A 14,788-nucleotide genomic window follows, 5' to 3' on the forward strand; every position below is an offset into this window, starting at 1 on the left:
TTTTATTTCAAAGCCAACCAGTCAATTCCAATGTCAAAAACAATTTGAAGTTTTAAGATCACATTTTAAACAGCATGCTTAATAATCACAGAGAAAATAAGGTAAATCAAGAAGTATATTATCTGTGCAAGATCAGTACTTTTACTATTAAATATAAATACATTATTAAAATAACTATAAATATACATATATATATTATGTCTGTAATTAGCTTGTCTGAGAGTTAAGATTGGATAAATCTAGCACTTTGAAGGATGGGTAATAGGAGACTTATTTATTCTCCCCAGCCCAGTTAGTATGTTTTATGATTCATTTCTTTTTTTTTTTTTTGAGACGGAGTTTCGCTCTGTCACCCAGGCTGGAGTGCAGTGGTGTGATCTCGGCTCACTGTAAGCTCCTCCTCCCGGGTTCACGCCATTCTCCTGCCTCAGCCTCCTGAGTAGCTGGGACTACAGGTGCCCGCCACCATGCCCGGCTAATTTTTTTGTATTTTTAGTAGAGACGGGGTTTCACCATGTTGGCCAGGATGGTCTCGAACTCCTGACCTCATGATCCACCCGCCTCGGCCTCCCAAAGTGCCGGGATTACAGACTTGAGCCACCGCGCCCGGCCGATTCATTTCTATTCAAATCCTAAACTTCTTTGCGGAGGCTTCCAGGGTCACAGAGCTGTATGACGGAAGATAGGATATGAGCTGTGACAGTTTCCACCATCATGAAGCAGAGAACATTAATGAAATGCTGTTTAATGCAGGTTATTCTGATGTTGAGTCTATGTTCAACACTGCATAAATGATTCTAAATTGCAGTTGAGTTCTCACATAAACTTTCTACTGATTTATTTGCTGAATAAAGGGATGTCTTTAATCATAAGGGAAGTGATACTGGAAGATCAGTTCAGGGTGTGGCCCATGGCTTTACCTTTGATTTTTATCCAAATCTCACATCTTGAGCCATCTTCCATGTTAGGGTCGCTAGCTACTGAATTGCCTTTTCTTATTCATTTTTAACTTTTTGAACCCTGCTTTTCTAAAATCTAAAGCCCACCTCTTATTATATTCAACATTTCCTCTATTTACTATATTGCAAATATTTATGATGAGCACTCTGGGTTCCCACCATTCCACATTTCCAACCAGTTCTTTTATATTCTCAGATGAAGTCCAGAGGCTGCATAAGTTCCAATAGACTAAACTGTCAGTAAAGTGAGCAATTAATTCTTCTAATACCCTGCTTTTAACAACATAAGAATTTTTGTTTTCATAAATGTCATCAGAAATAGCACAGAGTCAACAAATTGGCCTCCATAAATTCCTCATTGTTACTATGGTCACATCATTTAAGCTGTTTGGGTTCATCCATTTAATAATTTTTAGCCCATAGAACAGTTGTGAATGTAAAATAAAATGCCATCTACAAAGTACTTATAATGGGGCTACCACATTTTTTAAAAGTCCAGAATAACTCTTATACCATATGCTATTGATTACAAGATGCATCTGTTTTACCCTTTAACATCTCTGGAATAATTGCTTCTCACATTGGATGCATTTTAAAATCTCTGTGGCCAAACAACAGTTATGGCATAGTCATCATTGCTTGTATATGTGAACTTTGTTGTTATTCCTGGTGGAGCAATTCCATGATGCTTCTGCAAAAAACAGACAAACAAAAACTGCTAGGACCATTTGAGGAAAGAAAATAAATCCCGGTTGCTTGCTTAAAACTCTCATTGACACCTTCTGGGGCAATTAAAAATGCTACAACATCAAAACTTAGAGATGAGTATCAGCATCCTGGAAGAAAATTCTGGAGACAAAAGGGGAGAACGCTTTTTTAAGAAACCCTGCATCATCGGCACTTTTGACATCACAGAAGCTGATACTCAATAGGAGGACAACATAGGCTTCAATGGGTGTGAATTAAAACTTAACTTGAAAGATTTGGATTCTGAATGTAAATAAGTTTTAGAAATACCTTTCCCTTTATGTAAAAGAGCGATATTAAAACTAACTCATAAAAAGCTATTTCAATAAGCATACAATATAAATTAGGGTTGATCAGAAAGCATTATATCATAGTTTAATTTGCAGCCATTTCTTTTTCTTTGGGACATGTAAAATGATGGTGCATTGCACAGTCAATACTACTTGAAGAAATGCAATATTATTGTTATTCAGTGACCTTCCCAGTAATACTCTGGAGCATCATAAAGTATCATTCAATGTTAATATCCCTGTTTCTAATCACCCTAAAATCTAATTCATTAAATAAAGCAGCATTTCAAAAACTGTAACTAAGACTTGCAACTTGGGCAATAACATTTGAAAATACACTTCATTTTCTCCATCCACGAAGTCTCAATACCCATGTTTCTTCTGGTCAGCAATGACATGGGCCTTGTTTGTACGTCATTTTCACTTTCTCTGGAGGGCGACAGCCTCTTTCTTTAAGGTCTTCCGTAGACCCCTAAAGCAAGTATCATGTAACTACAGAGTTTATATTTTAAGCCAGACCATGCCAACTGAGGTAAGAATAACATGTAATTTGCTCCCCTAGCAGTGCAGCTGTGTGCTAAATAAGTGGCAGATATTGTTGTTGTCAGCCATGTTAATTCCAAAGAACAGAGTATGGTAAGGTTCCTGTTGGCACCGTATCTAATCTGCTATCATTGTCCATTTTTTTAGGTGGAATTCGCTGTCCAAATAGCAGTGCTTTGCAAGAGGTACGAAGCTGTAATGAGCATCCTTGCACAGTGTACCACTGGCAAACTGGTCCCTGGGGCCAGTGCATTGAGGACACCTCAGTATCGTCCTTCAACACAACTACGACTTGGAATGGGGAGGCCTCCTGCTCTGTCGGCATGCAGACAAGAAAAGTCATCTGTGTGCGAGTCAATGTGGGCCAAGTGGGACCCAAAAAGTAAGAGCTTTAGAATGACAACAGTAAATTGTGTAGCCATCTGCGCAGAGGATTGGCTCAGGCTTCACTGGCTTCATGAAATGGAATATTTTGATGCTTGTCATACCTGTCCTCAAGAGTAAGATTTGTTTGTTTTGAAAGTCAGCCACTGATAAAGCCATAACAGCTTTGAGTTTTGTACTGGGGAAGCATAAATTCTGTAGAAATCTTTCTATCTGGTGCCTACTTTCTGTTTTATAGTAGCACTTTCTGCTTTTATTAAGCTAGTGAGGCAATGAAAGAAGTGCTTGCTGTAAGCCTGGCTGATCAATAATGACAGTGTACTAAGTCCTGGCAGTGTAGGTCATCCATGACCTCCTATATACCCGTAGGCTATGGAGGCTGCCCAATCTAGTTTAATTGGGTAGAAGCCTTGTATGATCTGCCTTTCATTTCCCCTAGAAAACACTATATCAAAAATACTGAAGCATACTTACTGTGTCTTTCAATGGTTAGAGTAAAAACCATTTACTTCCAAGAGAGAGCCTTAGGATAGGATGAGTGTTATTATAAGTAGAAAAACTATCAGTTTCTCAGGGTGCTTATGAGTACTATAATAACAAGGCAAACGCTTTGCTGGAGGGGAGAACAAAGAACCAGAGAGTTGACATATTATATGTGCCTTGTGAGAAGTATAAACAAAAATAATGGCATAATTGAGCTAATCAATTCATAGAGAAAATTAATAAATCAACGCTAAAAAATTGAGGGGAAAAATCTTTATTTTTCAAAACTTAACATACTTTTTAAAAATTCAAATCACCTTAGCCACCATGTAAGATATGAAATGATAAATGAGTCGATCTTTTGCATGGGTTTAAAAGTGGCCTCGTATTTACTAAATACTCAGCCAAGTGGTTAAATATTGTGTGTAATCTTCAGCATGCTACCTAACTTATTCTGGCCAACAGTTTTCGCAGTCTGTTGAAAGGATTTAATGAAAAATATAATAGTAATCTAAGCACTCAATAAATGTTAGAAATTGGTCTTTTTCTTAAGAATTTCAGCTACTCCTTAGTGTTCCAAGAAAATGAAAATAATGTCTCTGATGCATGAAAAACTCCATGGAAACAAATATGAATCCCATTATGAGATGTTTGTATCTGGCCAGGGTTCCAGACATTAGGGATATTTTGCCCCACAATTTATTTGTTTATATTGCTTGAAATTAGGAAACAGAAGATATGCCAATGAAATTTGAATAAATTGAAAGACTATTTCACATGTTTAATAGGTAGCCTCAAACCAATATTTTAATAGAAATTTTGCTAAAGCTGTGATGAATCTAACTCAGGAAATTAATGTACAGTGTATTAAAATTCAAAAGTGGTAACAGCAAGAGCAGATGTCCCAAGTCCTGGAGGATTCTGACTCTTGCTGGATCAAGAACAAAGGTAGAAATATTCACTACGCAGGCACAGGACCAACCTGTTGTGGCACAGGATGAGGGTTATCGTGCTGAGCTTCTACCAGTGAGCTCATTCTGTTCCTGTCCCATGGTTAATCACCTATCAAATGTTGCTGTTTTGACATTTTCCTCACTTATATAAGCTACAAAATATTTTTCCTGAGTAATGGATGTACATATGTACACGCCTATATGTGAAAGAGCCTGCTGGATTAACAGCATTAAATCAGTAGGAAGGGTATCCTGAAGCCCCATGTCATACTACCACAATAATTCATTAGAAATTTGCTTCACCCTTGCAGCCTTCATTCAATGACTTATGTGCATCTATAGACCTGTTAAATCAAATGGATGTACTTTACCTCTAAAATTCTAGCAAATCAAGCAAATACTGTGAATTCAAAAGAAAATATTATTGCCTTTCTCCCTACATGCTAGGTTAAATTCAGTGAATTGTTTCCAATACTAGGTATATGAACCAAAAAATGCAAATTGAAAATTTGTTTTAAACTTCTCTTAATAAAACAGATTACTGTGCAATGGTAAAATCAATGTTATTGATCTTATCTATACTCCCGGTAACAAACTTCAGTTCCTATCACATCTGTTTAATTTGACCTTGAATAAGATTTGGAAGGAAATCAATTTCTTGATTTAAACCACAAACACTAAATACAAACAGTACAAAGGATAAAAGAAGCATGTTGACTGAACCAATTGCCTTGCCAAAGGAAGTCCAAATTCATTTTATTGGATGTAATTTAGGCTGTATAATTTATCTTTGTGTGTTCATTTAACAACTTTGTTGTTTGTAATTTTGTTCTCCACAGTTAGCCAAGTATCTTGCTGTGACTATTTCTCAACTAAAACAGAATATTTGGAGGTTGTCAATGATAACATTGTAAATTTCATTGATTTATTCAGGGCTAATATCCGAGGAGCATGCAACTGAGTAATGCTCTCTCATTGTTAAAGTTATAAAATTGCCTTATTGAACAAAAGTGCTGACAATAATAATTACTGATCAATAATTTCATAGTTCCAAAAGAATTAACTGAATTATATGTGGAGTTTTGCCATATAATGTTTCCTGGTTAAGAATGCAGGTTAAATTGTAATTCTCCTGGTTTATAATCTAACTTGTAATAATAAATTTGCTTCTATGATTCAAATCTAAATTTATTTGTTGTCCATGACTTTGAATAGTCATAGAAATTAGGAAAATTCCAGCTCAAGATAAATCAAAAAGATTATTTTTGAAATGTTGAATCCTATATATTTTAAAATTCACTTCCAAATAAACACTGGGGTTTTAAAGTAAGAGAGGAGAGCATGGATCTATATAATTGAATAAAGCATAGTGTTTATGTATGAAAAAGAAAATTTACATAAATATAGTACAAGATATGTTAAAAACAAAGTATCAGCAAAATACTATAAAGAAATTATGGGAAATAGATTAATGATGTTGACTTTTTTCACTCATAGTTCACTTCTGAAAACCTGATTAACTTACTTGACAAAAGACAAACTTGAGCTACAAAATATTTGAATTCTCTTATATAGAGTATTTTAAAATCCTATTTCCCACTGATTTGCCAATTTATTTTAGCAAGAACTATACTAGTTGTTTAGATTATTTTTTCATTGCCTGTTAGCTTACATGGCAGGGATTTATATGACTTCAAAAGAGAATTGCTTAGGAATCAGAATAAGTTATTTGTTACTTTTAATTATATGAATGATGTTATTATGTTTTACTTTTCTAAGCTACATCTTTTTCTAGTGTTAAGGCTCATGATCAGCATTTGACCTCTAGAAATAGTAGCGTCAGATCGTGAAAATGCAGAGAAGAATTAGGAAATTTAAAAATTATTACTTCTCAGCCTTTTGGCTAAGCTCAAGTGTAAAAAATTATATACTAAGTATATTTTGAATAAGACAGTATATTTAAAACCTATACATCAGCTTCCTATTATCTCTTAAGAAGTGAAAGCTTATATGAAGTTAGACATTTCAGTGTTCTTCATCCTTATCTTTCTCTTGCGTTCCCAATAAATAATATATTTTTGCTGTTATTTTGAAAATAATAGTTAATTTTACTATAATTTATGTCAAAAATACAGTATTTTATTTTTCTTTAAACTACTAATTTACTATCTTTATCTTCACTGTTTTTGTTCCAAAAAAGATATTGTAGTTTATAAAAACATAAAAAAAATTAAATCCCATCATTTAAAACTAGGGACTAATGGAAAAGAAAACACAAATAGATGCACTAAATAAAAGCAGGAATAAAGCAAAAACTGCTTATCAGATTGATTTATACAGTTTTATTATCTTAATTATTATTAAATATATAGTTATTAATACAGTATTGTGTTTTGAGCATGTACTGTGTAAAGAATATACTCCACTATAAATTTATTTTATGCAATACATATTTTGTAAAAATGTAGAATAACCTGGAAATGTATAATAGGCAAAAGGCCTAGTCATACAAATATGTATCATAGAATTAGATCCTTAAATTCATAATTTAAATTTTCACAAAATTTTTCTTAAAACATATTAGAATATAAATACTTATTAATGGAGAGATTATTATAAGAGGATAAGGTATAAGTGTTATATTTGTTTCTAAATAGCATTATTGCTATTAGTAAATCTGCACATCTTTCCTTGAGAAGCTTTATTGAGGTCCGGTTTGAAACAATTTAGTTGTATAGTTCTTGCCTGTAGCGGAAAGAAAGACTCCTGGAAGTTAAATAATACAGATGAGTGACTTGTTTTGCAATTTTACCAGTGAAAATTCTAGAGAAATTAAATTATCTGATTTTCTGCCTTACTATTGAAGCCTAATAATTTCCCTTTGCCTTTCTAGATGTCCTGAAAGCCTTCGACCTGAAACTGTAAGGCCTTGTCTGCTTCCTTGTAAGAAGGACTGTATTGTGACCCCATACAGTGACTGGACATCATGCCCCTCTTCGTGTAAAGAAGGTATGGTCTGCAGAGTTAGGAAGGCTGTTCACCTAGAAAACCCCTCGGTAGACTTCTGAGGTCTTCTGGCCTAGCAATGTTTGTGAGTTTTGCACAGGGCTATGTAAACCTGATTTGACACGCATGCCATAAAATGTTAGTTTCCCTCTAGGAAATAACATAGCTTTAGAATACCAGACAAGTAAGGTTTATGCCAAAACCTGGCTTGAAATTTTATGATATAGATTAAAGTGAAGGATTCTAAATCTTATTGTATTAATAATGTTTACTTTCACCTTAGTTCTGAAGGAATATATCGTGGTTTATGTATTTTTAAATGATATACAGTGCTTTTATCAGTACACATGGCTTTCATCCTACTTAATGGCAAAAAATAACATGGGACCAGATTTGCTACAGATTCAATTATGCAGCCCCAAGAATAGGAATAAAAGAAAGAGAAAAATGGCCAAATTGTTTCTCTGCCAACATGTAATGTGTCATGAGGAATTTATGAATATTTATTCCCAGTTAGGCTTAGTTTTGCTTTTATTACTTACAGACAAAGACTCATTAGTATCAAGCCAAATACTTTGATAATTCTTTCTTTACCCTCTAGGACAGGGTCTTTTCTCATTGCTGATGAGAAAGGTATCAACATCCTCCAGGTGATTTATGCAATAACTGAGCAAATTTTCCTGCAGTGTTACAAATGACGCTGTCTCCTATTTCTTATCTTACTCAACAAATACAGATAATTTTTTCTAAATTTCCTTTATGCTTTTATTTTTTTCATGTTTCTTAACACTTACTAGAGAGATTCAATTAAGAGTCAACTTCTAGCTTAACAAACTATTTTAAGTTGTCAAAATTTAATCAAATCCTTTAGGTATTATAAATTTAATAATGGATACTTTTACTGTGTTATTATATTTTTATATAGTTGAAACATGATTTTCCTTTTGATGATTTTCTATTTAATACCCTTGAAATATCAAATAAAATTAAACCACAAACTTAGAAGTGATAGAAAATTATTATTCTTCTTAATTTATTTTATTTTATTTTTAAGACGGAATCTCTCACTCTGTCATCCAGGCTGGAGTACAGTGGCTCAATCTCGGCCCATTGCAACCTCAGCCTCCTGGGTTCAAGCAATTCTCGTGCCTCAGCCTCCCAAGTCACTGAGACTATAGGCACATGCCACCACGCCTGGCTAATTTTTGTATTTTTAGTAGAGATGGGTTTTTGCCATTTTGGCCAGGCTGGTCTAGAACTCCTGGCCCCAAGTGATCCACCCAACTCAGCCTCCCAAAGTGCTGAGATTACAGGCACGAGCCACTGCAAAATATTTTTATTTAGGAGTCTTTTAAGACATTTAAATAGCTTTTGGCAAATTAAAAGGAGTTATAAGCATTAACTTTTATAAACATGTTAATGGCATGAACTTGCTATGCAATGTCATTGCCTGACATTTTAATCCAGATTTTCCTCTCTTATTCCTTTTTTTTTTAAGCTGACTAACACTGGTCACAGTTGGCAATAGAATTGTACTTTCTTATAGATTAATATTTTATCTATGATGGCACTTATAGGTGGTAATTGTTGGTTATTAATTAATTCAATTAAAAGGCATTAATTACATAGAATTAATACACTTACAAATTTTGTTCTTGATGCCTCTATACTTGATCTTTTCTGTTTATATGGAATATGTTCATTTACTAATAATTCCAAACGTGCAGTTACATTTATAACCAAATTGTCAATAGTCTATAACAAATTTTAAGTGAAAATTTTGAAAGTGGAAAGACTTTGCCTTTCCCTTATTTTGGATATTTTCTTGTATTGTGTAAATTACTCTTTTTAAAAAGTTGATTTGATCTAAAGTATTTCAAGGAAGTAAAGTTTAAAAAAGAACAGAAAATATTTTATTAAATTGATTCCAGAGTAGTCACTAATAAAAGTGAAGAATCAGAATTTTTCTCATTTCTTTAGACCTTTATTTGAAAATAACTTTGGATATTGGAATGTATCCAGGAATTAGGAACCATTTTAATAGCCTATAAATTTTTTCTTCAGTTCTTGAAAACACATTTGTGATTTTGTTATGTATTATATACATCTGGAAAGGAAAGAAAAAATAGAGCTTTTTTAGGAGTAAAAAACCATACTTGAAAAGAAAATAACATGATTTTTAAATTTGTGATTTTTACAGTATGAAGAAACTGATTTGCTCTTCGCTGTTTGATCATTTATAAAATAAAAAATATAAAACACTGTGATAACTCACATAAAGCACTTAAAAAAACTTCTTAGCAGATAGATGAGAATGAATAGATTGTGAATGCTACATAGGTCTTAATTAAGTCAGTACTTATTTGTGTATATATGTATAAATTCTTATTTAATTACTTATTTATTGATTTCTGTATATAACTAGCACACTAATGGTCATATAGAGAAATCACAGTCCCAGACATCAAGGAAGCTTTTAATCGCATTTAACATATAGAACTCTTCTGCACAGCCCAGATAATGTAAGACTTACATGGTTCAATAACAAAATTTAATGGTAAAACAGAAAGAGCTCTAAGGAACGGAATGGAATAATCATGTCAGAGCAAATATATTAAGGAAAATCATATTGAAAAGGAGGTACAAGAGATCTTCTTGAAAGATGAACCACATGAAAGAATTCCAAGTGAGGATTAGAGACATCAGGAAAGCCTTAAATGACTGTGAGAAAGATGTGATTTTGGAACGACCAGCCCACTGGAGCCCAAGATGTGAAGGAAACTTTCCCAGAAGAGACTGAAGATGAGAGACCATGTGCTCCAGTGGGCGCAGCGGTAGAAGGGCTAGAGGATGTAAAGGAATGAGAAACTGAATCGTGTTATACGGGTAGATAGTGCTGTGGGTCCGGGTGATGATGAATGACCTGGAGCTGGGGAGGGCTCATTTCTTGTGATGAGTGACAGGCATGTGAGGCGTAATGGGTTTAGTTGGGTTGGTCTCTTGGGGGAAGGTAGGAAACCTCTGTAAGTAAAAATGCACGGTACCACTAGGATACTATTCTCTCCTGGTGTTCCTGGGATGGTGGTGGCAAAGGAGTGCAAAAATGCCAACTCGGGAATTGGCTCTCTTGGAAGCAAGAGGCTCTCTAAGAGGCAGAGCAGTGTTTCCCTGAACACAGGTCATGTCACCCGGAGCAAGGAATGAGTGCTGACTGTTTTACTTGGCAGCTCATGTTGTTTCTCCTAGAACAAAAGGTTTTCGGAACCCTAAACCTAGGCACTCCAATTTTTAAAAAATCACCTCAGTTGGGTATTTGAGGAAATAAAATTTTTTTAAAGACTGGGGAGTGATAGAAGGGTCATTGTTGGATAACAGTGCCAAGATGCTTTGTGCTCTAGAAGCAGTTTTTTCTGTTTTGCCTGTAGACTGCTGTAACTGAGAATAAAAAGACAATGGTGTTATAGAAAGCTAGCCTTTTGTTGTGAAGAAAATAAAGCAATGGCATGAGGTTAGCTTTTTTCATTATTTCATAAGAAATGGAAATAATCCAAGCATCATTTTGAAATTACACCAATTTACACACACTATTTAAAAATGCTAAACAAAGTTGAATGTTCAAAGAGAGGTAAGAGCAACAGAAAATTAATTCAAAGATGGGGTAGTTCTTTTTACTTAATTCTGCGAGTAAAGTCTAAATTTTACAAGGATGTTGGGCTTATTAAAGTGCAGGACTACCCTTCTTTTTAAAATCACTTTAAAGAATTAAAATACACAATACTATTGCACAAAATAAAACAGAATAGTAGGATTCCAGGAAGCACTAAAAGAGTTGTTTGAAATGTTATTCAACCTTCTTCTAAAATATCCCTTGAAAAATCAATGCTGATAAAGATCAGTATTAAGTGGAATGTAGTTTAATCCTCAGATCAGTGCACTTGCTAACGTGTTTTTCAAATTTTTGTAAATTTTGACAGAGGGCATTTTAAAAAATAGAAATAACTTATGCACATAAATTATTTGTACCTCTAATTTTAAAAAATCAATACTTTTGATCAAATAATATATTTGGTTGCTCAAATTCTGTTTGCTCCTTTTTTTTCTCACTGCATTTATTGTGTTGAGAAATAGAAGGAATACTGCAGAGGCTTCTTCCTCATGTCCTGAATCACTAGAACACTAGAATTACCACCAAAGATCTGAATACTACCTTTACATTTTGCTCCTTGCATGAAACATTTCCCTTTCAATTTCCTATTACTGTGCTGCTTCAACCGCAATCCATCCCATATCCAGTTTAATGAATCAGTTTTTCCTGCCTTTTAAATACTTTTTATCAAGTAATTTCTCTGGTGAAATTTATTTTGAATGTCTTAAGATATCTGAAAAATGCTATAACTGTGTGAGAGATTACATACCTTCTGAATCTGTGTACCCCGTCATCACATGATTATTTGCTAGATGTATGATCTGTTTTTTCCATTCCTATCCTGGATAGGCATTTTTAAGCACAAACGTCACAGGCAGGTGCCCTTATTTTTCCCGTACTTATTATTTCCAATGAAAACAACGTGATTTTTTCCATTTGTTTTCCAATGAAAACAAAAGTTATTTTTATTAATCCTCAATGCACAGCATTGGTACCCATGTGCTTACCACTATAAAGGAATAAGTGGAAAGAAATAGAAGGTGCTAACTAATAATCCAGTTGAGAAGATGTGAAATAAATGTGTTTGTGCATTCAGAAAATATTTATTAAGCACTTACTACATGTGACTCTTGTCTTAGGTATAAAACACACAGATGAATAGAAACACTACAAAGATATCAACCACGTATAATAAAACGAGCATAAATACAAGCAGGGGATGATGAAAGGTATAAAATTCCCAGTTTGCCAGCTCAAGTTATTAATGAGGAAACTTCCATTTTTTGTTTTTAATGTGTGCTGTATAGCTTCCTTTTTTTCTGCTCTCTGATCTGAGGACTCTATAACCCGGCAAAGCTCTACAGCACTGTAACTTTGAGTACACAAGCAATTTCTTAACTGCAATATAAGAAGAAACAGACCTCCCAATGGGTAAAAACATAGATGTCATGACACTTCCTGGGTAACCCCATTAAACTTCTTCTCTGGGTGTCATATCTTTGAAGAGTTCCACTTTAATCAAGTCACAATCTCTATCCTGTAGGCTGTACCAGGTTAAGGAATTTGAACTTTTTATAAGAATAAATGGATTGCCACTCTGGAATCCATTAAGGACGTGAAGAGAGTCATCATAGTCTTATATATCTAATACTAATTTGTGGAGTTCGTGATGAGAAGGCATTAGGAGAATGTTTCAGAAATGTATTCTAAGGGACATTTTTTCTTTCAAATCAACAAACAGAATTGAAACATTAATGTTTGGTAGCTGCATCCTTAAGTAGAACAGCCCTGGCTATGCACCAGGTGCCATCTAGGTAGTTAATAACTAGGAGCTTTAGTCTATGAGGTGCCACTAATGCTGAACTCATTGTTTCTACCAGTCCCCAAATCCCTTGGTCTTAATCCTGTGTCTGTCCTCTCTATCTGCCGATTGGAGAGTAATTGCCTCTAAGAATTTTGACCAACTGGAAAACAAAAACCCATTTGAGCCCTTTACGTCTTACCTCCCCGTTAAAAAACAAACAAACAGAAACCTCCCTGCTTCCCCCAGTGTTAAACAAATGATGAGTCTAATTAGTCTGTATACTTTAAAAAAAAAAAAGATTATGGACAGATCATAACATAAAACAAAAGAAAAAAATAGAAATTGTAAAAGAAGGGCAAAGCCAGGTAGTGAATAGGGAGGGGGTAAAAGGAAGAGGGAGAGAAAAATTATGCTAGAAAATCAAAGCTGAGGCAAGCTCCTTCAATTGGAAAGAAAATTAGCTCTGAGATTCTGGTGACCGAAGCAAAAAATAGAAGTACAATGGATTCTTAACAGATTGTCAAGGGAAACAAAATTTTCCCTAGCTCTGAATTATTAGAGGAATTTATCACCTGGGCCTTAAAATACAGGTCATTTGGACAATATAATAGATGGAGACTGCATTAGCAATTTATTAAAAGTCCTGTTGACATTTCTTAGATCTTCCCTAGATAAATTATATTTAACATGTAAAAGTTGCAGCTGGCATTCAAACTACTGTTAAAAGTCCATGACAATATTTTCAAATACTTTAATTCTCTGCTGCCCAATACTTCTAGCCCCCAATTCCCTACTCCATTACCTGTAGTATCCCGCTTATTCATTAAAATAGTTATGCCATCATTAATAGTACAGATTACACCCCACAATGGGAACAATAATTCTAAAAAGTTACATGTAAGCCCAGAATCTTGCATTGGGATAGGTCGTACAAGGTCATGTATTACAGTAGATTTCAAACTTGGCCCTTCATCCCAAGTACCTGGCAAGATTTTTAAATATCATATTCCCAAACCCAGCTTCCAGATTCTGATTTAGTAGTCCTGGGTATAGGCCCAGAAATTTGTTGTTGTTGTTGTTGTTGTTAAAGAGATTCTCCTATGAAGTCAGCCATTTACTGATCCATTCTCCCATCCAATACAGAAATCCTCTCTAAACATGGCAGTGAGTCAGTTGCCCAGACCATGCTGAAGAATACCTTTGACTTAATGAGAAAACATGTTCCATTATGGGAATGTTCTAATCATCAAATCATACTTTCTCCACCACCACAGTATCTTTTTAAAAGGTTTCATTTGATTTCTGATTAAACATTAATTGTTAGGAGCTGCTAATCCTTTACAATATTTCTGTTCCTGTAGTCTATGTATCAAATATTTGAAGATCTTGCAAAATAATGAAAATGCATTAGGAGGATTCTATTAACATAATTCTTTAGAGAATTATTTTGTAAGTAAAACCCTGTGCCATGCAGCTATTCATCCTTAAAGTGTATGTAATGTTAGTTGAAATATATTTTATTAAAGTTGGCAAGTTTTATACGCTATATGATCTGTATACTAAAAGATTTTTGAATCCTTACATCAGTCATACTGTCAAGTTGATGTCTTTATTGAAAGTATATCTTAATTTTTCCATTTTTAACATACTTTAGAGTTACTTATTTATAGTAATTATTGCTATTTTGACTGCTTCTCTAAAAAGTCTGTGTCTGCCTCTAAGAAACCACTTTCATTTTACGACTTAGATCTCTCGTGTTTAGAATGTGACGTGAATTGAATATCTTACTGTCTAACATGAATAATAAATGACCGGAATAATTTGCAAGTTATGCATTTCAAATTAAATGAATAACAAAGAAATAAAATTTCACATTATGGCACTGAATATATTCTCCTAAAGAAGATTCATTACATGTGTATGAGTCCCATGTGATAAACAGGGCTAGGCAAAATAGCATGACAATAAATTTA

The 14,788-nt window shown here is 34.0% G+C and overlaps 1 protein-coding gene across 1 annotated transcript in view; it reads left to right on the forward strand.

The window, feature by feature from the left end:
* The window catches only part of THSD7A (thrombospondin type 1 domain containing 7A), a 481,161-nt gene that overhangs the window by 376,438 nt on the left and 89,935 nt on the right, over positions 1–14,788 (forward strand). The window contains exons 8-9 of the mRNA XM_002818197.5: positions 2,687–2,921; positions 7,253–7,368. Of these exons, the coding sequence (XP_002818243.3) occupies positions 2,687–2,921; positions 7,253–7,368 (351 nt within the window). The remainder of the gene's footprint in view (positions 1–2,686; positions 2,922–7,252; positions 7,369–14,788) is intronic.

Source organism: Pongo abelii, chromosome 6 (genome assembly GCF_028885655.2).
Source record: "Pongo abelii isolate AG06213 chromosome 6, NHGRI_mPonAbe1-v2.0_pri, whole genome shotgun sequence".
NCBI lineage: Eukaryota > Metazoa > Chordata > Mammalia > Primates > Hominidae > Pongo > Pongo abelii.